Source organism: Dendrobates tinctorius, unplaced genomic scaffold (genome assembly GCF_039654945.1).
Source record: "Dendrobates tinctorius isolate UK_male_01 unplaced genomic scaffold, ASM3965494v1 ptg000005l, whole genome shotgun sequence".
Classification (NCBI taxonomy): domain Eukaryota; kingdom Metazoa; phylum Chordata; class Amphibia; order Anura; family Dendrobatidae; genus Dendrobates; species Dendrobates tinctorius.
The window spans coordinates 29275130-29289042 of record NW_027361673.1 but is presented as its reverse complement, the minus strand read 5'-3'; the positions used below and the strand labels follow the sequence as shown (position 1 = coordinate 29289042).

Genomic DNA, 13913 nt, shown 5'->3' with positions numbered 1-13913 from the left:
ATTTTTAATTGTAATATCGTTGAGGCCCCGATAGTCAATGCAGGGACGAAGGGTCCCGTCCTTCTTCTTGACGAAAAAGAAACCCGCACCTGCGGGTGAAGAAGACTTACGAATAAAGCCTTTGGCCAGGTTTTCTTGAACATATTCGGACATGGCTTGGGTCTCTGATGGCGACAGCGGATAAATCCGACCTCGGGGTAGAGTGGAGCCGGGAACGAGATCGATTGGGCAATCGTAGGGGCGGTGAGGAGGCAGACTCTCTGCTTCTTTCTTGCTGAAGACATCCGCATAGGCCCAATAGGCTGAAGGTAAATCTGGAGATACCGACGTTGGACGAGGAGAGTTTCTTGGCTGGACGGAAAGCAAACACCTCCTCTGACAGAACTGTCCCCACCGCACGATGTCACCAGACCGCCAGTCTAAGGTAGGCTCATGTTTTCTTAGCCAAGGTAGGCCCAACAGGATAGTGTGTGATAAGGTCGGCAGCACATAGAAGGCTATCTTCTCCAGATGCAAGGCTCCGACCTGAAGGTCCAACTCTTCGGTGACCTGCGTAACGGACACCCGCAGGGGTTGGCCGTCGACCGACGCAATCTGCCGAGGAGTCTCCAGGGACCTGACCGGAATACGAAGTCTCCTGACTGCCTCAAGCTGAATAAAATTTCCAGCCGGACCAGAATCTATGTAAGCCCACTCGGAGGAACGTTTGGGACCCAGATGCAAGAGAACAGAAAGAGTCAAGGGTAGAGAGGAGTCATAGGTACCTAGGGAGGCCTCTCTTACCTGTCCTAGGCGGAGGCATTTCCCGGGCGCTCAGGGCAGGAACGCAGGAAGTGTGATGCACTCCCACAATAAAGACAAAGACCCTGAGTGAACCTCTCCTTTCGGCGTTGCTCCACTGGCTTGAGGCGATCTACTTGCATGGGCTCAGGTGCGGAAGGTGCCGACGCCAGAGCAGGGCGCGAGCGAGGTGGGCTGCGGGCAGCGGATAGGACGCGAGGAAACCTTCTATCCCTGGCGGCCTCTCGAGAACGTTCCTGGAAGCGCAAGTCGATGTGGGTAGCCAGGGAAATTAGATCCTCCAAAGAGGTTGGAGTATCCCGTCCCGCCAGCTCGTCCTTAATTCGGCCCGAGAGTCCCCGCCAAAAAGCTCCTACCAAGGCCTCATTGTTCCATCCTACCTCGGAGGCCAGGGTACGGAAGCGAATGGCATACTGACCTACGGAGAGCGTGCCCTGATGCAGGTTAAAAAGTGACTCGGTGGCAGAGGCTACGCAACCCGGCTCATCAAAAACTTTACGGAAAGAGTCGAGGAAGATGGAGAGTTGGGAGACCACGGGGTCATCACGCTCCCAGAGGGGGTTTACCCAGGCCAAAGCCTCACCCTCCAAATGGGAAACGACAAAGGCCACCTTGGCTCTGTCGGTGGGGTACTGTTGAGGCAATAGCTCAAAATGGAGCTGGCATTGATTTAAAAAACCCCTGCATGACTTAGGGTCGCCACCATAGCGCGGGGGTTGTGCCAAACGGGGCGGCGGATGGGATACCGCAGCCTGGACCGGGGTCGAGGCCACAGATTGCAGGGCAAGGAGACGGTTATCTATAGATGCCATATAGTTCAATATATGGGCCTGGGTGTCTCGCTGCTGAGCCAGCTCCTGTTGGAGGCTGCCCAGCTGGGAGGCAGTCCCAGGATCAGAGGCCTGTAGAGTCGACAAGCGGGACAACATGGACTTAAGGAAGGACATTATCCTTGCTTGATTCTCCAGTAGGAATAGGAGCTCCTTTTGGGTTGGGGTCGGGGTACCAGCGGGGTTCATGGCCTGACTATACTGTTATACTGTAGGGCTGAGGTGAACCAGAAGTGAACCCGCAGGACCGCGACGACGAACCTCCTCGGGGCGAGCTGGCCAAGTGGACCACCCCCTATACAGGGAGCGTCTGGGGCAAGCCTCGGGGAGACTATCGCCGCGGAAGCTGATACCCGGGGACAACAGCAGGAGGAAAACCAGAGGCGACCACAAGGACTGCGGAAGGACCAGCAGGGGAGGGTTTGTAGACAGGAACGTATTTAGGCTGACGAGGGTAGATACTGCAGGAGAAGACTTGAGGCCGGGGACGGGCGAAGCAGCCACTAGGAGAGAACACAGGGAGAGATTACAAGAAGGTACAGGGGCACAGAGAGCAGGACAGAGTGCTAGGCTGGGAAAGCGCAGGGACGCGTGGATCTGAATCAGCAGTGCTAGACACAATTGATAGTCAGGCACTGGGCAGGAGGCGAGGCTACCTGATATAGGACTGCAGGCAGCTCTTCCGGGTCAGGGTCGGCCAGGAGGTGGGGCAGCAGCAGCAACAGAGGAGATGAGTGGCAGGATCACTGGCGTGCAGTGCGCAGGCGCACCCGATGGGCATGGAAGGCCGGTTGCAGCGGTGGCAGGTCAACACCAGCGGTGGATGCCGTGTTCACACAGGTCCTGCTGCCACCCACCAACAAGACATTTGAAACTACAGCCAGCTGCTGTTCTTACAGCGTGAAATTGGGGTTTTCTATGAGTCACAGGCAGCGTCGGACTGGAACACCTTGGGCCCACCAGAGAAAATCATTCTTGGGGCCCACTATGTAGCTGCATAGAGTTAAATACCAGACCACCAATTATGCGGTAAAACACGCTAATATCTGGGTATAATATATGGTTGTACATGTCTTAATTATGTAGCAGGAGTTGGGGTAGCCCCCTCATAGTATAATGCAGCCATCTCATAGAATATAATGCAGCCATCTCATAGAATATAATACTGCCCCCCTCATAGGGTATAATACTGCCCCCCTCATAGGGAATAATGCACCCCCTCATAGGGTATAATGCACCCCCTCATAGGGTATAATGCACCCCCTCATAGGGTATAATACTGCCCCCCTCATAGGGTATAATACTGCCCCCCTCATAGGGAATAATGCACCCCCTCATAGGGAATAATGCACCCCCTCATAGGGTATAATGCTGCCCCCTCATAGGGTATAATACTGCCCCCCTCATAGGGTATAATACTGCCCCCCTCATAGGGAATAATGCACCCCCTCATAGGGTATAATGCTGCCTCCTCATAGGGTATAATACTGCCCCCCTCATAGGGAATAATGCATCCCCTCATAGGGAATAATGCTGCCCCCTCATAGGGTATAATGCTGCCCCCCTCATAGGGTATAATACTGCCCCCCCTCATAGGGTATAATACTGCCCCCCTCATAGGGAATAATGCATACCCTCATAGGGAATAATGCTGCCCTCCTCATAGGGTATAATGCTGCCTCCTCATAGGGTATAATGCTGCCTCCTCATAGGGTATAATGCTGCCCCCTCATAGGGAATAATGCACCCCCTCATAGGGTATAATGCTATATAGATACAGTGCCTACAAGTAGTATTCAACCCCCTGCAGATTTAGCAGGTTTACACATTCGGAATTAACTTGGCATTGTGACATTTGGACTGTAGATCAGCCTGGAAGTGTGAAATGCACTGCAGCAAAAAAGAATGTTATTTCTTTGTTTATTTTTTTTTTTAAATTGTGAAAAGTTTATTCAGAGGGTCATTTATTATTCAACCCCTCAAACCACCAGAATTCTGTTTGGTTCCCCTAAAGTATTAAGAAGTATTTCAGGCACAAAGAACAATGAGCTTCACATGTTTGGATTAATTATCTGTTTTTCCAGCCTTTTCTGACTATTTAAGACCCTCCCCAAACTTGTGAACAGCACTCATACATGGTCAACATGGGAAAGACAAAGGAGCATTCCAAGGCCATCAGAGACAAGATCGTGGAGGGTCACAAGGCTGGCAAGGGGTACAAAACCCTTTCCAAGGAGTTGGGCCTACCTGTCTCCACTGTTGGGAGCATCATCCGGAAGTGGAAGGCTTATGGAACTACTGTTAGCCTTCCACGGCTTGGACCGCCTTTGAAAGTTTCCTCCCGTGCCAAGGCCAGGCTTGTCTGAAGAGTCAAGGCTAACCCAAGGACAACAAGGAAGGAGCTCCGGGAAGATCTCATGGCAGTGGGGACATTGGTTTCAGTCAATACCATAAGTAACGTACTCCACCGCAATGGTCTCCGTTCCAGACGAGCCCGTAAGGTACCTTTACTTTCAAAGCGTCATGTCAAGGCTCGTCTACAGTTTGCTCGTGATCACTTGGAGGACTCTGAGACAGACTGGTTCAAGGTTCTCTGGTCTGATGAGACCAAGATCGAGATCTTTGGTGCCAACCACACACGTGACGTTTGGAGACTGGATGGCACTGCATACGACCCCAAGAATACCATCCCTACAGTCAAGCATGGTGGTGGCAGCATCATGCTGTGGGGCTGTTTCTCAGCCAAGGGGCCTGGCCATCTGGTCCGCATCCATGGGAAGATGGATAGCACGGCCTACCTGGAGATTTTGGCCAAGAACCTCCGCTCCTCCATCAAGGATCTTAAGATGGGTCGTCATTTCATCTTCCAACAAGACAACGACCCAAAGCACACAGCCAAGAAAACCAAGGCCTGGTTCAAGAGGCAAAAAATCAAGGTGTTGGAGTGGCCTAGTCAGTCTCCTGACCTTAACCCAATTGAAAACTTGTGGAAGGAGCTCAAGATTAAAGTCCACATGAGACACCCAAAGAACCTAGATAACTTGGAGAAGATCTGCATGGAGGAGTGGGCCAAGATAACTCCAGAGACCTGTGCCGGCCTGATCAGGTCTTATAAAAGACGATTATTAGCTGTAATTTCAAACAAGGGTTATTCCACAAAATATTAAACCTAGGGGTTGAATAATAATTGACCCACACTTTTATGTTTAAAATTTATTAAAATTTAACTGAGCAACATAACTTTTTGGTTTGTAAGATTTATGCATCTGTTAATAAATCCTGCTCTTGTGTGAAGTTTGAAGGCTCTAACTTATTTGCATCTTATCAAACCTGCTAAATCTGCAGGGGGTTGAATACTACTTGTAGGCACTGTATATAGATATAGAGTTAGATAGAAATAGATAGAAAGATAGATGTAGAAATAGATAGATATAGAGATAGATAGTAGATAATGGATAGAAAGTAGATAATGGATAGATACAGATAGAAAGATTCATAGAGATAGATATAAAGATAGATATAGAAAGAAATATAGATAGATCGATAGGTAGATAGATATAGAGATAGATAGAAAATAGATAATGGATAGATAGATAGATAGATAGATATAGAGATAGATAGCTATAGATAGAAAGATATAGAGATAGATAGATATATAGATAGAGAAAGATAATAGATAGAGATAGATAATAGATAGAGATATACAGATATAATAATAATAATAATATAGACATATATAGATAGATATAGAGATAAATATATATAGATAGATGGCTATAAATAAAAATAGATATAGAGATATATAGAGATAGATAGATATAGAGATAATAGATATAGAGATAGATAGATATAGAGACAGATAGATATAGAAAGATAGATATAGAGATAATAGCTAGATATAGAGATATGTATAGAGATAGATAGATATAGAGTTAGAAAGATAGATATAGAGAGATATAGAGATAGATAGAGATAGCTAGATAGATGGATAGATAGATATAGATAATAGAGATAATAGATAATAGAGATAATAGATAGATAGATATAGAGATAGATGGATAGATCAATAGATAGATAGATAGATAAAGAGAGAGAGATAGAGATTGATAGATAATGAGATATAGAGATAGATATAGAGATATAGTGTTAGATAGAAAGATAGATATAGAGATAGATATGGATATAGAGATAACAGATATAGAGATAGATAGATAGATATAGAGATAGATAGATATAGAGATAGATAGATATAGAGATAATATATAGATAGATAGATATAGAGATAATATATAGATGGCTATAGAGAGAGAGATATAGAGATAGATATAGAGAGAAACAGATATATATAGAGATAGATATAGAGATAGATAGATAGATAGATAGATATAGAGATAATAGATATAGAGATAGATAGATATAGATATAAAGATAGATAGAGATAGAGAGAGCGGTAGATAGAGAGAGAGATAGATACAGAGATCGATAAATAGAGAGATAGATATAGATAGAGATAGATAGATAATAAATATAGAGATAACAGATAGATATAGAGATAGAGTAAGATAGAAAGATATAGAGATAGGTAGATATAGATAATAGAGATAGCTAGATAGACATAATAGATAGATATAGATAGAAAGATAGATATAGAGATAGAAAGATAGATATAGAGATAGAGCGATAGATAGAGATAGATATAGATAATAGATAGAGATAAATAGATAGATAGATAGATATAGAGATAGAAAGATAGATAGATATACAGAGAGATCGATACAGAGATAGAGATAAATAGATAGATAGATATAGAGAGAGATATAGAGAGAAATAGATATAGATATAGAGATAATAGATATATATATAGAGATAGATAGATATAGAGAGATAGATACAGAGAAAAGATATAGAGATAAATAGATAAAGATAGATAGATATAGAGATAGAGAGATAGATATAGAGATAGATAGAGATATATAGATAGATAGCTATAGAGATATAGAGATAGATATAGAGAGAAATAGAGATAGATATAAGAGATAGATAGAGATAGATATATAGATATAAAGATAGATATAGAGATAGAGCGATAGATAGCGAGAGATATAGATATAGAGATAGATAGATACAGAGAAAAGATATAGAGATAGATAACGGATAGATAAATAGATAGGTATAGAGATAGATAGATATAGATATTAGATAGAGATATATATAGATAAAGATAGATAGATATAGATGGTAGCTAGATAGATAATAAATATAGAGATAATAGATATAGAGATAGATAGATAGACATAATAGATAGATATAGAGATATATATAGAAAGATATAGAGATAGAGATAGATGTAGAGATAGAAAGATAGATATAAAGATAGAGCGATAGAAATAGATATAGATAATAGATAGAGATAGATATAGAGATAGATAGATATAGATAATAGATAGAGATAGAAAGATAGATATGAGAGATAGAGAGAGAGATATATAGAGATATATTGAGAAATAGAGATAGATAGATAGAGAGAGACAGATAGAGAGAGCGAGAGATATAAAAAAACAAAACAAAACAATACTCACCTCTCCTCCTCGCTCCCACGCTGATCCCGGCTTCAGTGTCAGGAGCTGCCCCCTCTGCCAGACACACAGCGGGTGCGCGATGTAGTGACGTCATCGCGCACTGGCTGTGAGTCAGGAGCAGAGGGGCCTGAGGGCGGCGCCGGCCCTGATTTACAGATGCAGAGCGGCTTACTGGGCTGGGGGCGGGGCCTCTGGGGGTGGAGACCTGAAATGATATTCACTGCTTCGCAGTGAATATTCATTTCTCTTTAGCAGCGGGGACAGGGGCTCCTGCCTCCTGACACCCGCTGCTGCTCCGCTGGCAGGGGCCCCCATAGCAGCTGCATGGTGTGCGACACACCACTGGCTGGGGGCCCCTGGAGCAGCGGGGGCCCTAGGCAACTGCTGGCCCTGTATGCCTGCAGGTGCCAGGGCCCACCAGATGCCAGGGCCCACCGGAGAATCCTCCGGTTCCCCGGTGGGCCAGTCCGACGCTGGTCACAGGATTTAACAATCCCACAAGTAATCCCCTTTGGGACAATTCCCTTCAGGCATAGCCATAGGATGTTTATGCCAACTTCTGGTTGGTGCAACCTTTGGAGCTTTTCAAAGTCACAGATCTAATAATCCTGTATATGATCTCGTTTGGAATATTTCTCTACTACCCCTTCTCATTGAAATCTACAGGTTTATATACCAGTTCTTACATGGTGGATGGTATCACCTCCAATAGCACCTAATTTACTATTGGTCATACAATATAATGTCCAGAAAATTATAGAGATAGGAGCAGTCTTGTTTACTGATGAAGGCTAGTTGATACAGCCGAAACGTCTATATTTGTGACTGCAAATAAAAATTCTTCATCTTTGCAACGAGTTGAGTGCCAAAAATTTTTTGATTATTCTATACTGGTGTGGGAACCTTCTTTTGTGCACCGACACAGCTGTGCCACGACGTTATACTATTGGTTGGTGATACACACACAAACACACACACACAGACACATTGATTTTTATATATATAGAGATAGAAGGATAGGTAATTTTGTGAATGTGAGTGATGTAAGTTTTGCATGCATAGGAACAGTTGGCCTCCAGAGCCAATGTTACTGGAGGGCCCACAACATCCCAGTTTGACACTGTCTATGTACCTTTAAGGCCCTATTACATGAGTGTTTGATCTGTGTTATCATCTTTTCTAATGAAATAACAAATGAGTAGATTTGCTGTTAGATTAGAGACTGATTAATCCTGGTGCAATATTTGGACCTGAGCCCACCCATCCTGCATACATATATATATATATATATATATATATATATATATATATATATATATATTACTAGCTGAAGAGCCCGACGCTGCCCAGGCACAGTAACTAACTGTGGTTAGTTATAGCAAATTACAATTATCCTCCATCCCATAGTCCCGTGCCCATATACCCTTCATACGTATCCACGATCCCATAGGCCCATGCCCATATACCCATCATACATATCCTCCATCCCATAGTCGAGTGCCCATATACCCATCACACATCCTCCATCCCATAGTCCCATGCCCATATACCTATCATACATATTCGCCATCCCAGAGTCATGTGCCCATATACCCATCACACATCCTTCATCTCATAGTCCCATGCCCATATACCCATCATACATATCCTCCATCCCATAGTCCAGTGCCCATATATCCATCATACATATCCGCCATCCCATAGTCCCGTGCCCATATACCCATCATACATATCCTCCATCCCATAGTCCAGTGCCCATATACCCATCACACATCCTCCATCCCATAGTCAACTATTATGACATCATAATGAGCGGTGGGGCTTGCAACCTATGATGACATCAGCGTCGCCATGACAACCATTATGACATCATAATGAGGGGCGGAGCTTGATACACACACACTGTTTCCCCAGTATGTAGATAGGGGCATTATGACATCATAATGAGGGGCGGGGCTTGAAGCGCACACACTTTTTCCCCAGTATGTAGATAGGGGCAAAATTGTTTGGTGAATTGGAACGCGCGGGGTTAAAATTTCACCTCACAACATAGCTTAGGATGCTCTTGGGGTCCAGACGTGTGACTGTGCCAAATTTTGTGGCTGTAGCTGCAACGGTGCGGATGCCTATGCCGGACATACACACATACATACATACATACATACACACTTTGAGCTTTATATATTAGATTTATGTGTGTATGTGTATATATATATATATATATATATATATATATATAAAATATATATATACAAAAAAACCTGACCAGCATCTCCTAAGTGTGAATAGGTGCAAGCTGCAGTGACTGCAAAACATGTATGAAAAAAGCAAAGCTGCACCCTGTGAATGCCAATACATATGTCTTGGCATTCACAGGGTGCTGCTGTGCCTTTTTCATATATATTTTATACATGATGTGCACTTGTCCAATCACACTCCAACCTCTCCACCATAGCCAAGACCAAAGAACTGTCTAAAAACACCAGGGACAAAATTGTAGAACCTGCGCAAGGCTGGGATGGACTACAGGCCAATAGGCAAGCAGCTTGGTGAGAAGGCAACAACTGTTGGCACAATTATTAGAAAATGGAAGAAAGACAAGATGACTAGGTCTGAGGTCACAGTCTGGGACTCCATGCAAGTTGTCGCCTTGTTAGGTAAGGATGATTCTTAGAAAGGTCAGGAATCAGCCAAGACCCACACGGGAGAACCTGGTCAATGACCTGAAGAGAACTAGGACCACAGTCTCAAATATTACCGTTAATAACACAGTACGCAGTCAAGGATTAAAATCCTGCAGGGCACACAAGTTCTCCCTTATCATGCCAGAACATTTGAAGTTCACCAATGACTATCTGGAAGATCCAGAGGAGGCATGGGAGAAGGTCACTCCCTGCGTTGGAGGAAGAAGAAGGATGAGTACAACCTCAAGAACACCGTCCAACCGTGAAGCATAGTGGAGGAAACATCATACTTTGGGGGTTATTTTCTGCAAAGAAAGAAGAGGAAAAGTATGCTCCAGCGATGAAACCATCCACTTGTATATAAAAAGCAGTAGTTTATTTAATTCTTTAAAAACATAAAAAACAAAATGGGTAACACAAAAGAAAAGACAGTGGACAATGGACTGACCGACGCGGGACAGCTGCACCACATTGAAGGGATGCTGGATGGGGTCATGCATCACAAAATTTTGTATAACAACCTCCTTCCGTCAGTAAGAACATTGAAGTTCAGTCGTAGATGGGTCTTCCAGCATGACAATGACACGAAACACACACCCAGGGCAACAAAGGAGTGGCTCCATAAGATGTATTTCAAGGTCCTGGAGTGGCCTAGCCAGTTTCCAGACCTGAGCCCAATAGAAAATCAAACTCAATGTTGCCCAGCGACAGCCCCGAAACCTGAAAGATCTGGAGAAGATCTTTATGGAGGAGTGGGGCAAAATCCCTGCTGCAGTGTGTGCAAACTTGGTCAAGAACTACAAGAAACATCTGACCTCTGTAATTGCAAACAAAGGTTTCTGTACCAAATATTAAGTTCTGTTTTTCTATTGTATCAAATGCTTATTTAAGGCAATAATATGCAAATTAATTATGTAAAAAATCATACAATCTGATTTTCGGGATTTTTCTTTAAGATTCTGTCTCTCACAGTTGAAAAGGACCTACAATAAAAATTACAGACCTCTCCATTCTTTGTAGGTTGGAAAATTTCCAAAATAAGTAGTGTATAAAATACTTATTTTCCCCACTGTATGTCCCTCATCCTGGTATGTATATGCGCTCCATGCTAGTATTTATATCCCTCATCCTGGCCCCATCCTGGTATATCTATATCCTCCATCCTTGTATATGTCCCTTATCTTGGGCCCCATCCTGGTATATGTCGCCCGTTTTGACGCTGTTCTTTAATGTATAGAAAAAAAATAAACCACTATACTCACCAGGGGCGTACATAGAAGACCGCGGGCCCCATAGCATAAGTATAATGCACTCCCTATAGTCCTCCATATAATATAATGCACGACTCATTGTCCTGCCCATAGTATAAATTACCCCTCATAGTCCTCCATACAGTATAATGCACCCCCTTTAGTCCGCCATATAGTATAATGCACAGCCATTGTCATATATGTCATATACTGCACAGCCCATAGTCATACATGAAGTAGAATGGACAGCCGATAGTCATACATGTAGTATAATGCACAGCCCATAGTCATACATGTAGTAGTATGGCCACTGTGTACTCTCTGATTTAAAAACCACCTTCCCTCCGCTCTCCCACTGCATGGCGTCCCCTTCTGAAACCGGCAGCTGACTTCAGCATGCAAGCGACTAGAGTGCAAGACGTCACTTTAATGCCCCCGGGTCACGTGCACACCAACGTCAGCTGCTGGTCTTTGGTTGGCAGGGTGTATTGTGGAGCACGGACCCAATGGGTCTGTGTGGTGCAATACACTTCAGCTGATTGTGCTTCTTACGACGCACATCCTGCTGATGTATTTGCTGGTGGCTACACGCCCCTCACCCACTGGGCCTGGTTGCAGCGACGACCACTGCGAGTAGTCATTACCCCTCTGATCACACCTCTTACGTTAATATTAAAATCATCATTTGACAGCTGCGCATTGCACCCTGTGAAAGGGGATGTGCTGCCCACAATGAAGAGACTGCATGCAAGCCAAAGATAGCACTAAAAAGCATTTGGTCACATACAGTGCTCACAATTGCCCTCTAGAAATGGGGAGATACAGTATATTATTCATTGGCATTTATTTCAGGCATACAATCTGCCCCTGTAAAAGGATATGTATAGAACATGTCTAGCCTGCCACATTTATATACTACTTAAAAAGACGCAGACAGACATTTCCCTTGATAGCGACTCAGCATGAATGACTCTGGGACATTTTTCACTTTAAAAAAATGCTTGATACCTCATAGTAAATTTGGCTAATACCATAAAGTCAATGAGTTGATTAAGACTCTTGGAATCCATCCTATTCTCGTTAATAACATAGTGCCCATGTCCGGCATTATGTAATCAATTATTAGTAGCTGGCTTTGGACAAAGTCCTACATAATGGTTCAGAAAAGCAAAATAATTATTTTTGGTTTCATGTACCTCATAATAAGATTGGACTGAAGTATACAAAATAAATTATTAGTTATTATGACCCATTCACATATTACTAATCATCAAATTTGTCTGTTCTGTGTGTTCAGTACGGCATAGTGCTGGACGCCGGATCCTCTAGGACCACAGTATATGTGTATCAATGGCCTGCAGAAAAAGAGAACAATACTGGAGTAGTAAGCCAGACCTTCAAATGCAACGTTAATGGTAAGAATGTAATTATATTCTCAATTTCTAAATTGCTTATATTATATAATGAGAATCTAAAGTCCCAGGGAGATTTACATTAATCAATTTAAATTGGCTAAATCTAACATTGACTCAAAATTGGCGTTGTAATTGTTGTTCTTGAAGGCAGAACAGTCTGCGTAGTATGCCATCCAGTTGGCAAATTACATGTTAGCAGAGTAAATTCTAAGAATTTTATTAAAAATCTTCTGCATTAAAGTATGTGTGTGGGGGACGAAGTGGGATGATACCAAATACCTAGGCTGAGCAGTAGATCTACCAAAACTTGAAAAGATTTAAATTTAATAAGGTTGTTCACTTCTGGAAAACCCTTTATTAATGGCCCCATGGTGCTACATAAATAAAATAAAATTATACTCACCTTCTAGACTAAAGCAATGTGCACACGTTGCAGATTTTTATGTGGATCCGTAGCGTTTTTTCTGTGTGGATTTGCACCAAATCCGCAATGTATTGCCCAACCAATGTTAATCAATGGGAATCCAGAATTGGTGTGCACATGCTGCGGAAAATAAAACGCTGCGAATCCGCGCAGAATTTTCCGCAGCATGTGCACACCAATTCTGTTTGAGGATATGCAGCGTTTCTGCACCCTTTGACTTCCATTGAGTCAGTCAAATCCGGTCAGGGGATTAGTTGTGGATTTGCATGCCAAAAACCCCACGGAAAGGAAGGAGGAAGAGTGTGTGAGTGGAGAATAAGTGTGGATCTGTCTGTGGATGTCTGTGTGTGTCTGTCTGCGGCTGTCTGTGTGTAGCCAGGCATTGCCTGATGGGACTACTACTCTCATCTGGCTATGTTGGTGTCACATATAAAAGTGAGCGCATGAGCCAATGATGGGATAGTAGTCCCATCATCTGGTGACTGTGTTCAATTGTAAAACAAAAAAAAAACACATTCATACTCACCAAGAACCTAATTCCCCGGCGCCCTTGATCTCCTGTAACAAAAATAAAATAAACCAACACAAATACTCCCTGGTCCGCCGTAGTCCTAAATAACGAGTGCCCCACGATGATCTCATGTGTAGAACAGTCACATTGGGAGATGTGACCACTCAACATGGCACCGGTGATACAGCAGTGGTGCCGTAAGTGAGAGCACAAACTCTGGTGACCTCTCAGTGTATCATCGGAGCCATGTAGAGCAGTCACATCTCCCGATGTCCCGTGCCCATATACCCATCATACATATCCACGATCCCATAGGCCCGTGCCCATATACCCATCATACATATCCTCCATCCCATAGTCGAGTGCCCATATACCCATCACACATCCTCCATCCCATAATCCCATGCCCATATACCCAT

General features: G+C 43.4%; 1 protein-coding gene across 2 annotated transcripts in view; it reads left to right on the top strand.

Annotated features, from left to right (window-relative positions):
- ENTPD3 (ectonucleoside triphosphate diphosphohydrolase 3) overlaps positions 1-13913 on the top strand; it is a 120065-nt gene that overhangs the window by 51370 nt on the left and 54782 nt on the right. For both annotated transcript variants that reach the window (XM_073569119.1, XM_073569108.1), the window contains exon 3: positions 12442-12559. In XM_073569119.1, the coding sequence (XP_073425220.1) occupies positions 12442-12559 (118 nt within the window). The remainder of the gene's footprint in view (positions 1-12441; positions 12560-13913) is intronic.